The sequence below is a fragment of the Pezoporus flaviventris genome, unplaced genomic scaffold (genome assembly GCF_033815535.1).
Source record: "Pezoporus flaviventris isolate CSIRO_AGI_PZ_B2104156 unplaced genomic scaffold, CSIRO_AGI_Pfla_v1 ptg000006l, whole genome shotgun sequence".
NCBI lineage: Eukaryota > Metazoa > Chordata > Aves > Psittaciformes > Psittacidae > Pezoporus > Pezoporus flaviventris.
The window spans coordinates 21,884,093-21,901,762 of record NW_026892554.1 but is presented as its reverse complement, the minus strand read 5'-3'; the positions used below and the strand labels follow the sequence as shown (position 1 = coordinate 21,901,762).

Below are 17,670 nucleotides of genomic sequence, written 5' to 3'. Positions count from 1 at the left end.
ACAATAACGTACAAGAATTCAAAGTACTTCCTGACCCTCTTGGGCATAATTGTCCATCTACTGGTAACCAGAGATGTTTCATACTTTTTTTGTGTGTCTTTTTTGACTTCACCACCCAAAATCCACCAAACTAGGTAGGAACTTGAATAAAATACAAAATGCAAACCTCTGAAGGACCTCTGAATTTTCTTGCATTTTTGTGCTTTTGTTCTCCCTGCCCCCCTTTCTTCTTCTGTCACCCTTTATTTGTCTAATAAGAACAATTCGATGAGTCGTGACATATCCTGTTTATGTACTACCTACACTGGAGTTATTTAAAAGCAATTTTATTGCTGCCTTTTGTTTTTATTCTTCCTTCTCCCTCTTAAATCAATGTTTTATAATTTATTGGCTAAAACTTGCCAGAAGCTAGTAGGGCCACATGCTGCACTGGTAATTTCCCAGCAGCAAAGCAGAAGGAGAAAGACAGCAGCCATACCCTTCTCCACCTGTAACCCTCCCCTCCCCTGTTCATGTTTTAATTTAGAAAACTACAGAATTGAAAATCAGCCAAAGTTCCTTTGGCCCCATCAAGCACTGCTTTCTCCCTCTTCCAAAGCAAGGGTGTTCAATGCAGTCATTGGGTACAAGCGAGGACAGATTTTGTTTTATATGGAAATTTTCCCTCTGGATTTTGCAGAAGGAAAGGAATGGAGGGTGTTGTGATGAAAGCATGTTGAGGGAATGGAGCTCCAGGCAGGGATCCCTGGGAGGACAAAGAGATGAGTGGCAGGACAGGAGCCGGAGCTTGCACTGAGGCCAAAACAGAGCATCAGGATGAGGTGGAGGAGCAGACAGGGAGGAAGAAAACTTGTGTGCGGCTCAATGGTCTGCTTAAATCAGCGTGTGATCACTTTTACACAAGGCGACAGTCCCACCCTCTTCTTCCCCACCCAGGCTTGCTGGCCTGGCCCTGGTGGTCCTACAGCCTTTGGAGGAGTGAGACCAGCTCGGGGGAAGAAAATGAGCATGGGTGCAAACTGGGATCCAAGGCATGGCCAAGAGCAAGGAGGAGAGGAGAACTGGAGACAAAAACATAGTCTGTCTCGGGTAGGATGGAAGCTGATGTTGGAAGCTGGTGTCTTCTGGCACTGAGACAAAAGCTCCTGCTCCCTTATTCTTCTTCCATGTGGGCATCAATGATGCTGCCAAAAGCAACCTGGAGAATATCAAAGCTGATCACAGAGCTTTGGGAGAGATGGGCAGGGGATGAGAGCCCAGGTGCAGGTCTGCTCAATGCTGTGAGAGAGGGAAAAGGGTGCAAAGAGGAGATGGTCCTCTAAAGTCTCTAATGCTAATGCACACAGCGTGGGCAGTAAATGTGAGGAACTCAAGATCTGTTTGCAGTTGCAGGGTTTTGATGTTGACAGCACAGACGTGGTGGGACAGCTTAGATGGCTGAAGTGTTGTGATGGAGGCATCCAGGCTCTTCAGGATATAGGCCAGGAAGATGGGGAGGGGGAGTTGTCCTTCATGTAAGGCAGCATCTGGAGTATGTGGAGCTCTTGACTGGGAATGGGTGAGGAATTTACGGGTTGGGATTAGAGCAGACCAGTATGGGTGACATTGTAGTGGCTCTCTGCTATAGATACATGCATATATATATATATATATATATATATAGACATATATATGTCACCTGACCAGGTGAAAAAGTGGACATCTGGAAGCAGTCTCATGTTCACAGACCCTGGTCCTAATGGGGATCGTCAGCCACCCTGATCTGTGCTAGTGGGACAGCCCAGCAGGGCGTAAACAGTTTGGGAGGTTCCTGGACAGCATCGATAACAAATTCCTGAGCCATGTGATAGCGAAGCCAAGGAGGAGAGGTTCTTTGCTGGACCTCCTGCTCACCAGTGAAAAGGACCTGCTGGGGATGTGAAGGTCAAAACCAGCCTTGGCTGCAGTGACCATGGGATGCTGGAGTTCAGGGTTCTGAGGACAAAAATCAAGGTCACAACAGTGGACTACAGATGATCAGACTTTGGCCTCTTTAGGCATCTGCTTGAAACAGTCCTATGTGATAAGGTCCTGGAGGGAAGAGAAGTCCAGTAAAGGAGGTTGATATTAAAGGGCCACCTCCTTCAGGCTCTAGAGCAATCCATCCCAGCAAACAGCAAGTCATGCAAAAATGCCATGATGTCTGCATGGATGAACAAGGAGCTTTTAGCAAAACATGCCCAGCCTGACCGCAAGCAGTGATTGGCATCTTGCAGCCAACTTCCCCCCAGTTTCTATACTAGGCATGATGTTCCATGGTATGGAATATGCCTTTGGCTTAGTTAGGGTCAGGTGTCCTGTCTCTGCTTCCTCACAGCTTCTTGTGCCCCTCCTTACTGGCAGAGCATGGGACACTGAAAGGTCCTTGACTTGGGTAAGCACTGCTCAGCAACAGCTAAACCATCATTGTGTTACCAGCATTGTTCTCAGACTGAAGCCAAACCACAGCACAGCACCAGCTACTGGGAAGAGATTTAACTCTATCCCAGCCCAAACCAGGACTCCATACAAGAGGCAGAGCAGTTCACTGTTGGGTGTGGTGGGTCAATGTTGGGTGGGTGCATGCTCAGTCACCCCCTTCTCAGTAGGCCTGGGGGAGAAAATGTGACCAAAGCCTTGTAGGTTGAGTAAAGGACAGGGGGATTGCTTATCAATCACCATCACAGTCAGAACAGGCTTGTGTTGGGGAAGTGAATTTATTTCCAATGAACTGTGGCAGGGTAGGATAGTGAGAAATAGAAAGCAAGCTATAAACACCTTCCCTGCCCGTGAGGAGTGAAGCAAGAGTCAGGAGTGAAGCTGAGCTCCCTTCTTGCTGGGGCACTGCGTCCCCTGAGTGACGCAGGAAAATAGGGGTTGTGGTCAGTTTATAACACTTTATCTCTGCTACTCCATCCTCCTCACATTCTTCCCCTGTTCTAGTGCGGAGTCCCTCACACAGAGACAGTCCTTCACAGACTTCTCCAGTGCATGTCCTTCCCACAGGCTGGAGTTCATCACGAACTGCTCCAGTGTGGTTCCCTTCCATGGGTGCATCCCTCAGGAGCAGGCTGCTCCAGCATGGGTCCTTCCCATGAGGTCACAAGTCCTGTCAGCAAACCTACTCCAGTGTGGGCTCCTCTCTCCATGGGGCCACAAGTCCTGCCAAGACAAGAGCCTGCTCCAGTGCAGGCTTCCCATGGGGTCACAGCCTCCTTCAGGGCACTTCCACTGTGGTCCTTCATGGGTTACAGGGGGACAGCCTGCATCACCATGGTATTCATGATGGTCTGCAGGAGAATCTGTCATCTAGTGCCTGGAGCACTTCCTCCTTCTTCACCCACCATGGTGTCTGCTGGCTGCTGGGCTGTCTGACATCTTCTCACTCGTCTCTCCCAGGAGTTGCACAGCATTTTTTACCCTTTCTTAAATGCGTTACCTCAGAGGCGCTGCCCTCATCGGTGGTGGGCCCAGCTTTGGCCAGTGACAGGTCCTTCTTGGAGCTGGCACTGTCCAACATGGGGGCAGCTTCTAGTGTCTTCTGACCATGGACTGAGAAAATTCTGAATTAAGCTTATTTGATGTGAAATTGCCTAAGATCTGTGATGCTGGTGGCTTTTTTCCATTGCAGTTCTACTTTGTTTCCTAAAACTGTCAAGTTTCTAAGTCTACACTGACAGTTTAACCAGGGATTTTTTTACATACACAAAAAACATACTTTGTGTTTATTGAACAGCCTTATTTTCCAGCAAATAAGGTTTTAATTGAATGCCTATTTTACTAAGGCTTAAGCAGCCTGTGTCCTGGAATGATTTAAATATGTTTGTAGGAGTCGGTCTTGGTGAAGGTCTGAGGAGGACACAAGTTTTGGGAGTGTGTTGGGCAGTGAGTGAGGTGCAGGGATACAAATAAGGGTGAACAAGGTTGACAAGAGGAGATGGGATGCACTGATGAGGCAGAGAATGAACAGATGAAAGGGGGAGTAAGCTGGAGGTAGCAAAAGAGAGGACGGATGGCAGAAGTTTTGGATTGATTGTCCTGTGGTCATGTCCTTCAGGCTGAAGGCCAGGCAGACTCCCTCAGTGGCACTAGCTCCACAGGCTGTCGTCAATCTTAAAACAGGCAACTATAACCAAGGAAATAAACTATCTTTGCTGTGCTTGGGTATGGCAGCATAAGAGTGTATAGGAGTTAAGGACGGGACTTGGCATGTATATTCTGTCACTGGAACTTGAACACACTGGTTTTAGCTTGTCAGTTGGGTTCTGGATTTTTCTTCCTCAAATTAAGAATGTCGAGTTTCTGTTGCAGGTTTTTTTCAGCTGTTAATTCAACATGCTAATGCGGTGATGCCTGTTCATTTAAAGAGAACCTGGGGTGGGGTATGGTTTAGTCATTACAGTGACAGCAAGAGAAATTCTCTGCTCACCACTTCTCACATTGGTAAAATTTTATGTAGCAGCATTGTAACCTGGATGTTTGAACTAAATCAAGTCAAAAACAATCTTCCAGGCATCTGGATCTTGGCTGTAGCGTGGCCCAGCAACAGTCATACTGGTAGAAGGTAGCAAAGGAGAGCACAGAGTTGTAGAGATGAAGGTGTTGAGACTAGCTGTGCTGCCAGAGCCAGCACATCACGCTGCTGCATGCTGGAGATTCTGGAGCATCTACAGTGAAGGATGCAGGTTCCTGGCATTTATTCCAGTGAGGCAGCAGGTGAAGGCTAATACGAAGTTAAAGGTTAACTTTAAGTAGTATGTCACTGCTGTTTTTTTAACAGCAGCAGCATCCTGCTAATCTCCAACTCCCTGTGACCTCTTGGTTGCAGAAGTATCAGCTGCTCCTGCAGCTCTGCCTACAGTAGAAAAATCAAAGCTCACAAAAAGCTGGATTTGGGAGGAACTGGCACTGTGGGGCAGTGCTAGCAGGGGATTTTTGGTTTGAATACGTAAAGGGCAAGCATTCTTTAAAACATTTACATTCCAAAAATATAATTTCTGTTCCCCTCTGACTGTTTCACTTTGAGTCCTTAGCAATTTTTTTTTTCCTTTTAATTCAGAGATGGTTAGGCTTATGAACCTTTTTTGTCTTTCATAGCCTTGATCCCATGTCTTAGGGTTGGTGCAGCCCTGTGTTTTTAGCTGAAGCTGCACTGCATGATGATCATATCAAGGAGGATCTCTGTAGTCTGGAATAATCTCTTTAATAGGCATGAGATTCGTTATCATTTGACTCTGTAACAGCAAAACCACTCCAAACCCAAAGTAAAGTTTCTGTGCTTGTGCTGAAGCCATTCCCTTTCCTCTTGTGCATTGCGTGTAAGTGAAAGCAAAGAGTTTCATGCCCTGAGTTAATTTTTCAGTGGTGTGTTGATAGGGATCATGCTCTCGCTGCTCACAGGCTTTACCTGAGTGAGAAAAGTGGCCTCAGGAATTCTGTGGTGATCCCTGCATGTGAGAAGATGGGAGTTGCTCTGTCTCTCTGATCTAGTGGCGGTTAAAAGAAAACATGATCATGAATGGATCAAATTTGATGCCAAGTTGTGTGGTCAGTCCTGTCAATAAAACAGAAAGGTTAGTGGTGCCACCTCTACACAGCCACTTTGCAGAGCAAAACTTTGTTAACTATAAATGTCTTGATTTACAAACACATCTGTGGCCACAGGGTTGGGTTTAACAGATGAACCTTTTTGGAGCCGTGGGGTTTTTCAACCTTCATTCTACTTCAGTGAGTATTTTAATTTTTTCCCCCTTCTGAAGAAGCTTGCAAGTAAAAATGGGACTAAAATCAAGTATTCTGCCTCAGCTGAACATCTGAGCATTCCTCTGTGTGTGGATGTGCCTTCTGGAAGAAAAGGCCAAATGAGATGTGGCGGGCAAACCGGAATTAAAGAAGATTTATAATAAATAACTCTTGATTAAAGTGTAGATTATGGGAGTATATGAAAAACACAGACATTACACAACTCAAAATCAAATCCTGGTAACATGCTTTAGAAATAACTGGCTAATGGATGTCTCAAATTGCTGCCAGACTTCTTTGAGAAGTCATGGAAAACTAGGAGAGAGATAAAAATGTGACATCTGGAACCAAGTTACAGTTTCTCATAAAATGCAGAAGAATTGCAAAAGAAAAAGCTCCTCCAGCTCCAAGATGAAGCCTTCAGTGATGGAGCCCACAGGCAGCTGCACATTTGCCCTGACAAATGCAGCAGCTCCTGGGGTGGAGAGGACGACTGGACCCCCCTGTCATACCCCTGGGCAGGATTTCTGGCCTCGCATCTTCTGCAGATGTTAAGAAAATTATAAGCATGAGCATAAAAATGTTGGTTATAATTTGTAACCACTACTGCACCTTCTCCAGCTCTTCTGTCTTCCTTGGTTGATTCAGTAAAAAAATCCAACCTGCCATTTCTTTACGCAGTCACTCAGTCCTCTATGGTCTTTTTGCAGTTCTTTGTGGTCAGCCCTTATCTGTAACCTCCTGAGTTATCGTCATCAGTCTTTGCCATTTCACTTCTCATTTCCCTTTCCCAGATACTTTGAGACTATTTCAAAGAGCCCAGATTCCAGCAGAACTTACTGGGGACCCTCCTCCATCAAAGAACTGGTTGGTTATTCCTTTCTTCTTGCCACTTCTTTATTTAAGCACAAGCCTTCCTCATACTGTGGCAGCTTAGTTTCCTTAAAATCCTTTCAGGAAGGGTGTTGCAAAACGATTTTGGAACTCCAGGTAACCTGACCCACCTGCAGGTCAGATCTTCCTTACCCACATGGTTGTTGACTCCTCTGGAGAGCTTGGATAGGTTTGTGAAGCAGGAGGAGAGAAGCTTGCATTGACTTTTCTGAAGTACAAGTAGTGCTTGTTAAAGATGACAGTTTTCCTTATTCTTACTAATGTGTCCTGTGACTCATCGCTCTTCATTTTGTCTGTTTACTCCCCAACTTCTTGACATTTCCACAGGAAGATCTGAACTCGGAGGCTTGGGCTAGTTTTAGTTCCCCCTGCAGAGCATGGGGTCAGCATAGGAATCCTTCCAGCTTCTTCCCCAGCATCTGCACATGCAAAAAAATCATTTCTTTATCCTCACAGTTTTGCTTTTTATTCCCATGTCATGTGTATGCACTCTCTGGCAGGCTTCCTGCTCTAATGGAGCCTTAAGAAGATAACCACTAGTTTTGAAGGCTCTTGCTAGCTGTCCCCCAAACTTTTCTGCCCTACGCTGACATGGGTTTGGTACCTGACAAGCCTTTCATGTAACAAGGGAGGAGTAGGGGGCTCCCTTTTGCTGGACCTGACCAGCAAAAGGCAGCTGAAGCTGCCTCCTTTGCTTCTGCATTTGCTGTGCAGGTGGCTGATGGCATGGACCGGACTGTGCTGTGCCCCATGGGCCATGTATTCCTGCATCCTCCATTGTGGTTTTATTTGTTTTGTTATAAATGCCATTTGGAAGTAAATTCTAGTGGGTCTTTTCCACATCAGCCCTGGCTGCTGTGTTTAATTGTCCTGGGTCTACTGAGTGGTGCTGCTGAAATGCCGTGTTTCTAAGCATAGGCACCAAACACAACTAAATGATCAGCTTTGTGCTCCATCAGCAGAGCTGGCATATTAAACCTTTAATTAAAAGTAGTTTATAGAAGAATTTTACCCATGACAGAGTGGTATTTGGAGTCTATTGTCCGCTTGTACCTTTGTGTGTGGCAGGGTCAGCTGGTGTCTTAAGTTACCCTTTCACTTCGGCTGGGTGGGTGCAAAGTAATAGCAGGAGCACAAGCGCAATGTAAAGGATATAGGATTCATCTTTTCCACCCCAGCAGCCCATAAGCTAAAGGGACCAAGCACCGTGAGATGATTTCGTTTCCCCAGCTGAAGCTTGCTTTATGCTGACTCACACATGGCATTAGTTACTCTTCAGATGTAACGGTCTCACAGGGACACCTCAGAAAGTGAGGGAGTTGTTCACAATGTCAGGACCACCAGGTCTGCTGCATCCAGACACAAATCAGAGAGCAGTGCTGAAGCTCAGGTCTGTGAGCTTGCTGCTGCTCTGCACATCCCCAGGCAGCAGTGCCCAGGCCTGGAGCCCATTAAATGTGGGGCGATTTTGGCATATTTCAGATCTAGCACAAGCATGCATGACAGTGAAAATTCAGGTCTTTACTGTGTGTTGTGTGCCAGGGTGCCTTTGGGGCCATGCTGGGGAGGAAGAGATGAGCCTCAGACTGTCTCTTTGCAGGCTTAAAATCAAAACTAAATTGGCTTTGACAAGGCAGGATCTGGAGAGGAAATGTATCTCACTAAGCTACAAGGGCAAAGGTGCTTTCAACTTGTGCTTGTGCTGAGTCTGCCTTGAATGCTAGGCAGGATCAAAGCAAGAGGAGTGCTGTTTTGATAAGGCCAAGAAGTTAAATTTCCCATTACAAATCAAAACTCGATTAGAAAAACCAATGCCATAAACCACAATAGAACTGCCCTGGATATTATTTTCTTCTTGCAGCTCTTATTTGGAGATTTGAGAGAGCTCTGGAAAATTTAAGGTCCCGTTCAGCAACTCCGAGATATATCCTGGGGGCTTTTCTATTTCCCATGTTCCCATTTCTGCTTATATTTCACAGCTCACACCATGGCTCAGTAGTGCTGGTTTTCTCTGCTGAAATTAAGGGGCTTCTCCAAGCATTTGGGGAAGGGCTGAAATACTCTTTAGTTTGTTTGAATTGCATTTGGGTGCAGGCATGGGGGTCCTATAATGTGGTTTCTTCTACCCATTTCTCTCTTTCTTGAGGGAAACGTTTTCTCTAAACTTCAGTTGCAGCATGTCTGGGATCACGTGTCTGAGGCTTCTGACATGTTTGGCAATTTCTGCAGTTTCCTCCTGTTTTTTTAAGCCCTCCCCTCCCTCCCTCATTAACCTTTTTCAGGTTTGTCATAGCTTTTATTATAAATGATGCTTTCTGTTACCTGCAGTGTTTTTGACCGGTCACTGGTAGATGTTGTATAGTGGAGCATCACAGAGATGCTGCATAGAACAGCAATGATAGAGAAAATGGAGTTGGCACTTAATCTTTTTTGTCAGATTTAGTTGCTTCTCTCCCAGGTTTCTGAGCCCTGGTTGCCAGCAGTGAAGCCTGCAGGACTTGGTTTGGTCCAGCTGTGTAGGCACATGCTACATTGAAAGTTTTGCTTGACCATGTAGGCACACACTCTGGTACAACTTGTCACCATATCTGAGCTAATGAGCCCTGTAACCTTCTTTAATGATAGCGGAAGAAATGATGTAGTTAAATTACCTGATGTGATAATCCATAATTAGCTGCTTGCTGTAGTTCATTCTTAAGCAGGAGTTAGGAGCAGAGGAATTGTGTGGGTTTTAATGACGGAATAGAGTTTGAGCTCCTAGAAGGCTCAAGGCTGGAGGTCTGGTGTCTGTTCCAGCTTTACTCCTGCTCCAGCTTTACTCCTGCTTAGGCATCAAGTAATATGCACCCTAGAGAGGACAAGTAGCTGCTCCTGGGCTTTGAATGAATACAGAGGAGTTGAGGCATGTGTGAAAGGGTGCAGAGGTTTGACAGCTGTTGAAACTGGAGTGATATGTCCACATAAAACACTTTACACATGAAGTAAATGATGCTTCTTCTGCAAAGTGGTATTGATAGTAAGTGTGGCTCTTGGAAGGGTAGGGGAAAAGGTGGATTTCAGAAGGAGTGCAGAAATGGGGAGAGTAAGAGTCTTTGCATCATTTCTAGTTGTCATGTTTCTATAAAGATGTCATAGCGCATGTAGTTTGTGGTCTTTGAAAGTTCAGATTTCAGTGGTCCAGAGAAATCTTTCAAGAGACACAAGTGTGGTTTTGGTGGTGAAGGCTGCTGCATGTCAGAGCTGCATTGTGTTCAGCAGTGAGGATTTGGAGATGGGGTATAATGGAGTTTTCATGCTATTTTGGCGTGACCTTGGTGCAGGGTGGGGACTTGTTGAGAAATGTGCTTTCCTTCTCAAATGCGTTAATGCAGAAATGAAAGCAGTGACCAAGCAGAATATCAGTGGAGCTAAGAGTGAAAGATTTTGTTTTCCTTTTTTAAGAGAAAAAAAGGAAATAATCCGCAGAGAACATGGCTTAAGAATGGATACTGCCATTGGGAATGGCTACTGTGGAAATTGTTAGGGTTGTTGTGGAAAAAGGTGCTGAGGAGGCTAGCCAAAGAGCTTCGTAGAGTTTATGTTTCTACTAGAGGAATGTGCTGGAGCTTCCTCTAAACCTGAAAGTTTTCTAGGGCGACTTGGGGGGACAAAGAAACAAATAGAGGATAACTAACTAATGTAACCTTCTTCTCATCAGACGTGTCAAGTGTGCCAGATGATGCTGCCCAACCAGTGCAGTTACTGCGCTCACCAGAGGATCCACGCTCACAAGTCTCCGTACTGCTGCCCAGAGTGCGGCGCCGTCTGCCGCTCCGCCTACTTCCAGACTCACGTCAAGGAGAACTGCCTGCATTACTCCCGCAAAGTGGGATTCAGGTTTGTGCAGGTCCAGAGGGTCTGTGCTGAGATGACAAGAGGGAATGAGAAACTGGGATTTAGATCTTTGGAAATGTGTTTTCCTTGCAACAGAAACAAAAGAGGATGTAGCCAGGAGCTGGTGTGGTTTGCTGCATGATAAAACCTATTTCAAAATCGGAATTACTAAATGGATTTAAGAGAGGTTTCTGAGAGCAGAAATTATTTGGAGGCATCTTTAAGCTGAAGGAACTTTGTGTTGAATTGAAGTTGCAGACAAGTGTCTCAGGATTGATATTTCCAGCAAAAAGATTGCAGATCTTAATCCTCTAAGTCTCTTTAAGGTTTGAACTTATATTTATGTAAGTTATAATGGTCTGAGGGATGTGTGCCTGCATGAGAAGGGCATAGATTATTTTCTTATATGTGCCTACAATTCTCCAAACACTTCTCATGAACTGAGACAAATGGAGGAAGGCTCTGGATGTGGTTGTGTGTATGCCTGCATGTGTTGTCTCTTCTCCAACCAAATTGATTGCTTTAATAAAAGACATTTTAATAAAAGACTTTTCCCTACAAGGCTTTCCTCCTTGGCATGTTTAGATCACCTCAGCTGCAGCACAGCTCTTAAGACAGAGATGATTTACTTGGGAGATGAGACTAGCAACCTTTTAAGTTCTGTTTTTTCTCTTATTGCCATTGAATACTTTGAGATTTAAAATGAATAGGGCAATTTTTGCTCATGGAGCTGTTCTTTTAAGATGGCTGCAAATTCAGGAAGCCTGTGTAGTTTGTTCTGAAATCACACTTAGTTTTTCAAGGGCTTTTTCTTTCAACTGTGAAGACAAGACACACATAACAAACTGATTCTGAATTTAATTATATACAGAGAAGTGTCTTTTTATGTGGGATCTGATTGGAGGGGGCAGAGCCCACAACAAAGGATTAATTCCGTAGCAAATTAAATGGCTGTGATACTCGGGCTGTTTGAAGATGGGTTAATCTGAGAGAGGGAGGAAAGCTGAAAAATAATGTTTTCCCTGAAATGGAAAAATTGGAATGGAGATGTCAGAAAACTAACCATGGCTTTGGTGCAGTTCTTTGGACTTCACTGGCACCTAAGAATCCCAAATGCAGGCACAACTTCAGCATGCTGAGCTGCTTGTGCAGCATCCTCATCCCTCTTGATGCCTGGATCAATAACGTTGTCACAGTTACGTAGGCCCAAGCTGCACTATATAGGAAACTCAGTCTTTTAGCAGTGATCCAGTGCAAGTCCTTTTGCCTCTAAGTGATGGGCTTGCAGTGTAGAGCAAAGCTTGATCCTGACTCTTAAGTGTATGACCTGGCATTTTTTAAGAACATTATTCATTCCAGATGTCTTACAGTAATATCTTTATGATGCTGTGAGCAGCAAATGCCTTCTTTCTATGTCAAGGACATTAAAGAAGATTTAAACCAAGACAGAGCTCAAGAATGATGCTTGCAGGGTTTTTAGCTTTACTCAGCTTCTCTAGAAGCTAAATTTCTTTAACTTCTCTAGTTTGCATCTGCTCAAGCTCATATGTGAAAACTGGGTTTACCAGACAGGTAAACTTCTGGCTGTGCCATCCTTGTTATCCTGCTTGTCTCTGCTATTTTGGAAAAGGAAGAAATAAACTCTGGTTGCAGAACCATATGTTGATAGTCCTTGGCATCTGCCCTGTGGTCATGTAGCCACTTCGTTTCTTTCACTTTTGTTACTTGAAGGGCTGAAAAACTGAGAGGTTCTTTTAAATCCTTCCCAGGATCAGCTCTATTTTGCTGATTCTCACTATATCCTTGTTTTCATTGATTTTCTGATGCATAAGTTTGGGGTTTGTTTGGTTTTTGTTTGTTTGTTTGTTTGTGTGTTCAGTCCTTATTCTGTCTCCTTTCTTCCTAATACCCCAATGTGTTCAGTGAAGTTTGGAGTAAGACTGTTTTATTTGGGTTTTAATCATGGCAAGTGATTGCATTGAAAATGAGAAAGGCCTTCTGCAGTTAAAAATTAAAATCCCCAAGTCTGTCCTAAATGCTTCTTCCACTTGGAGCCAAGTGTCACCTCCCCACCTTTTCCAAGCACCTGCTGGCCGTCTCCACTGATCTGGGGCTTGTTTTCCTGCTTGGTGCCATCTGGAGAGTTGAGAGGCTGGAAGGTGACAGCACAGGAAATGTTCAGAGGGTTAAGACAACATCTTGTAGTTTTATCTTCTCTTGCAGGCTGCTTTCCAAGACTTTTACACCACCCCTCCTTGTCCTGGGGCTATCCAAGAGTCTTCACTGGCGTATTATTCTCCCTCCCCTCCTTCCTGGGGAGATGATAGCAGAATTTGCAATTTGTAGAAATTACATGGCAAGCCTCTGACATCCTCCATCCACTTTGTTCTGCTAATTGCTTTATTTTATCAAGCTTCGTCCTGCTGGCACTGGAATTCTTGATTACAAAGTGCCTGTTGTTTAAACTTCCATTTACTGTAAAATTAAATCAACTTGTAATCATTTGACCTTGAGCTAGTACTCATTTCATCCCTAATTCTAATTGAAGTACTTACCAAAACTAAGCAGAATGCAAAACCATCTATTGTTAGTTCAGGGAACGCTTGTGGAAGAAACCTGTTGGATATTCCTGGATGTACCAGCCAGACCTTACTGTCAGGATTAGCACTTGTTCTTCCATTTATACTTGGGGAATTTATTCTTCCATAATAACATGGTTCCTGAGGTTACTATCCTAGAAAGTCTCTCTCTGTGTCACATGAGGATCAGGCTTGAAGGCAGAGCTACCTGGGCAGGATGTTTTCATGCTTCCCCAAAGATGACACCAGCTGTTGTCATCGCTTCTCTCTCTAAACTTAAGAACACTACATCTGTGTGTAGATTTTTGGGAGAGAGGGTTCGGCTCCTTCGGGCTGGCTTCTGCCTAATGATCTTTTGAAGTATAGCTTCAAAGCATGGTCTTGATTCCTAAACACTGTTGGGAGGCTCGTTTGGAGGGAAGGATAATCTAGCGGCTTGTTTGGTTTTGATACAGGCTTGGAGCCCTTCCAGTTGCTCAGTAGCTGGGGTCCATCTGTGACGGCAGCATCTGTGCTGTGGTACTGCCGAGCACACAAACAGCAGACCTCAGAACAAGGCAAAAAAGATATTTCTAAGGTGACTTAGCTCCAGGTTTACTGGAGGAAGTTATCCCTTGGGTGCCTCTCACATCCTACAAGCACAAGCATTAGCCCCACGGATTGCCCAGCTGAGCTCCACTGTAATGGTCTTTATGTGCAGTGCTGGCTCAAGCGGAGGTCTGCCACTAGTCATTTTGAGTGACTATTCTTAGGAGAGGCTGTCCTAGTACCTGATTAACATAGGTGCTCCTGTGGGCATGGTGAACCCCATGGCTGGTGTGGCCAAGGCAGGTGAGGACACTCTGCATCTTCATGAGCCCTTGCAGTGCTGTGTGGCTGCTCTCAAAGTACAGCAGGTGGGTGGGTTCTTGAGAGGAATATTAGTTAAATACAGTAAGGCTGCTGGTGGTTTCCATCCTGGGGGAGTACCAGGCAAGGTCTGTCACAGAGCGCACTGGGAGGAGAGGCAGGCTGGGACCAGTGGTGTGACCCTGGTGCTCTGCCTGGCCATGTTTTTAGCTGCCAAGAAGAATCCTTTGGCTCCACATGCAACCTCTGCTCTTCCCGGAGCATCCACCCAGCTCCTAGGCAAGCACTTCCTAGGCAACACCTTTGTGTTAATGATTTTAATGAGTTTAATCAGTTCCTTCCATGTTTCTGTTGCTATTTTCAGTATCTTTGCTGTTGTCGTTATTTTCTGGTGCTTAGTGGGGAATGAGAGCCAATTGTACAGGGTTACTGAGGATTTTGTAGCTCAATATCCTTTTTGTTTTGTACTGGAGACTGACTGGTATTTATGCTGAGATCTTATCAGATACTTTTACTTTAGTTCTTCACTTTCATCTGTGGCAGAGTTGGCTTTCACAGATACAGGGCTGGCGTTTTGCTGAACCACATTTTCCTTTATTCTTTCTGGGTTGTTTTAGTTTCTGAAGGCTAATTTTATAGATCTTGTCACTAGCATCTGATAGTGACATCTGCCCAGCCTGTGAATTCCTGTGTTGTGGCTTAACCCCAGCCAGCAGCTCAGCCCTATGCAGCCTCTCACTCACCCCTGCCCAGTGAGATGGGGAAAAGAATCAGAAGGGTGAAAGTGAGGAAACTCATGGGTTGAAGTAAAGACAGGTTATTAGGTAAATAAAAGCTAACACAGAAGCAAAGCACACCCAGGAACTTACTCCCTGCTTCCCATTGCAGGCAGGTGTTCAGCCATCTCCTGGAAATTTGGGCTTTGTCACACATAACACACATCCCTGAATTATCAACACTGTTTTCAGCACAAATCCAAAATATAGCCCCATGCTAGCTAGTACAAAGAAAATCACTCTATCCCAGACAAAACCAGCACACCTGTATTCTATTCCTCCTTGACTCTTCCATGTTGCTACTGAAGGTACTAAACAAGGACCCACTATAGCCTGGTGCTTGCCTCTACCTGTGCCACTTTGTGTGTATCTTGGAAGCAGCACTGTGGCTGTAACTTGGCTCTTTCTTTGTGTGTCCCCCAGGTGCATCCATTGTGGAGTTGTCTTCATGACCCTCGCCATGCTCAAAGTGCACATCCACGAGAAACACTGCGAAGTCTTCCACAAGTGTTCTTTTTGCCCGATGGCCTTCAAGTCGGCCGACAGCACCACGACTCACATGAGCAGCCAGCACCCAGCAGAGCCTCACAAGACTACTCAGTAAATATTTCAGATTTATCATTTCCTCTTCTCCCTTGCTGGGTAGCTCCAGGATTCCTCCTTTACCTCCCTTTTTTTTTTTTCTGTTTCTGGTTTCTGTCTTCATATGAGAAGAACTGCTGCTTTGTCTGCTGGTGTGGGTCTGTTCCTAACCACAGTGTGCTCTTCTTCATACAAACGTGGTCCCCCGGGTAGGAGAAGAGGAACTTGGGCAAGAAAGAGCTGAATATCGTAGAATTATAGAATCATAGAATGTTTGTGTTGGAAGGGACCTTAAGATCATTCAGTTCCAACCCCCTTGCCATGGGCAGGGACACCTTCCACTAGACTATGTCACCCAAGGCTCTGTCCAGCCAGACTTTGAACACTGCCAGGCATGGGGCATTTACCACTTTTCTGGACAGCCTGTTCCACTGCCTCACCGTTCTCACAGGGAAGAACTTCTTCCTGAACTTGTAAACTGAACTTCCCTTGTTTCAGTTTGAACCCATCACCCCTTGTCCTATAGCTACAGTCCCTGATGAAGAGTCCCTCTCCAGCATCCTTGTAGTCCCCTTTAGATACTGGAAAGTGCTCTGAGGTAACCACACAGCTTCTCTTCTCCAGGCTGAACAGCCCCGATGTTCTCAGTCTGTCTCCATCGAGAAGGTGCTCCAGCCCCTGATCATCCTTGTGGCCTCCTCTGGACTTGCTCCAACAGCTCCATGTCCTCCTTATGTTGAGGACACTAGCACTGCATACAGTGCTGCAAGTGAGGTCTCATGATAGCAGAGTAGAGGGGTAGGACCACCTCCTTTGACCTGCCTGGGACACAGTTGATTTCTGGTATCAAGTGCACACTGAAGCCAGCTCACATTCAGTTTCTAATCGACCAACACCCCCAAGCCCTTCTCTTCAGGGTTGCTCTGAATCTCTTCTCTGCCCAACCTGTAACTGTGCCTGGGATTGCCCCATTGCGCTTGGCTTGATTGAACTTCATGAAGTTGGCATTGGCCACCTCTCCAGGTCCCTCTGGATCCCATCCCTTCCCTCCAGCGTATTCACTGAACCTCACAGCTTGGTGTCATCACAGACTTGCTGAGTGTGCATCAGTCCCACTGTCCATGTCGCCAGCAAAGATGTTGAACATGATTGGTCCCAGCACCGACCCTGAGGGAACCACTCACTACCCATCTCCAGTTGGACCTTGAGCTGTTAACTGCGACTCTGTGTATGGCCATTCAGCCAATTCCTTATGCACCGTGTGGTCTGTCCATCAAATTTATGTCTCTCCAGTTTAGAGACAAAGATACCTGTAAAAGGCACTTAACTGTCACCTCATTGTGCAGCAGGACCCACAATGGCATTTCTTGTTAGAGGGCTCCAGAGTAACTGCTGCATCTGGCACTCGAAAGAAAGAGGAGAGTTACGCCATGCATCATTGACCCAAGAATCACTAGAGAGAAACCTCCTGTGTTTTCCACTCTGTAGCTCTCCCCTCCAAGGGTTGAGCTAGTTCCAAGATTGTATGCTTTAAGGAAGGAACTATGGAAAGGTGGGATTAAAAGTAATGTGTAGCTAGCTGGTATACTTTGAATTTGCTCCCATCTGTCTGCACTTACATGCACACACAGAGTTATGCATATGCATAGAAGTAAACCTATTTTTAGAAAGCTGTGGTATGTGCCTGAGGCATTTTGTTGTTCTTGAGTTAATGGTTAGGTTGTCCACGTGGGTGTGTGTTGACAACCCATTGAGAGCACAGCCCTTCTCAGAAACCCATCCCTTTCTGAAGTTGTTGAGATAACTTTCTGCACTGTCTTCTTAAAATAACTAACAAAGAGAGACTGAGTTTACATTTTAATTGTTCCAGGGTGATCTACAAATGCTCTTGTGAGACGGTCTTTAACAAGAAGAAGCTGCTACAAGAGCACTTCCAGCAGAACACCAACAAGTTGTTAGTGGGAGTGTTCAAGTGCCCACAGTGTCAGCTGGTTTATATGCAGAAACAGCAGTTAATGCAGCATGTTAAGGTAGGTAATGCCCACCATTTGCTGATAGCAGATCCTCTTATTTGGCTCCACAGAGAGTTTATATATCCACTACTTGAGGAAATAGGTTAAGGAAGTGGAAGGTTCTTGAGGAATATATTAGTGGAAAAATAGACTACAGTGATTTACAGTAGTATCTGGAAACGTCAGTGGAGCATTTTGTGTTAGTTGGTAGTAATGCAGGCAGTTGCTTTCATCTATATGTAATTTAACCTTATGACAAAGGCTCATTTTCTGTGAATGCATTCATTCGATTTTTAACTGTTCTGTATTAAACCCAAGAAAGTGATTAAGCCAGAGTGGAAGCTT

The 17,670-nt window shown here is 45.1% G+C and overlaps 1 protein-coding gene across 6 annotated transcripts in view; it reads left to right on the top strand.

The window, feature by feature from the left end:
* ZNF592 (zinc finger protein 592) overlaps positions 1–17,670 on the top strand; it is a 44,564-nt gene that overhangs the window by 16,536 nt on the left and 10,358 nt on the right. For all 6 annotated transcript variants that reach the window (XM_061447444.1, XM_061447442.1, XM_061447441.1 and 3 more), the window contains 3 exons: positions 10,352–10,530; positions 15,155–15,331; positions 17,184–17,343. In XM_061447444.1, coding sequence (XP_061303428.1) covers positions 10,352–10,530; positions 15,155–15,331; positions 17,184–17,343 — 516 coding nt within the window. The remainder of the gene's footprint in view (positions 1–10,351; positions 10,531–15,154; positions 15,332–17,183; positions 17,344–17,670) is intronic.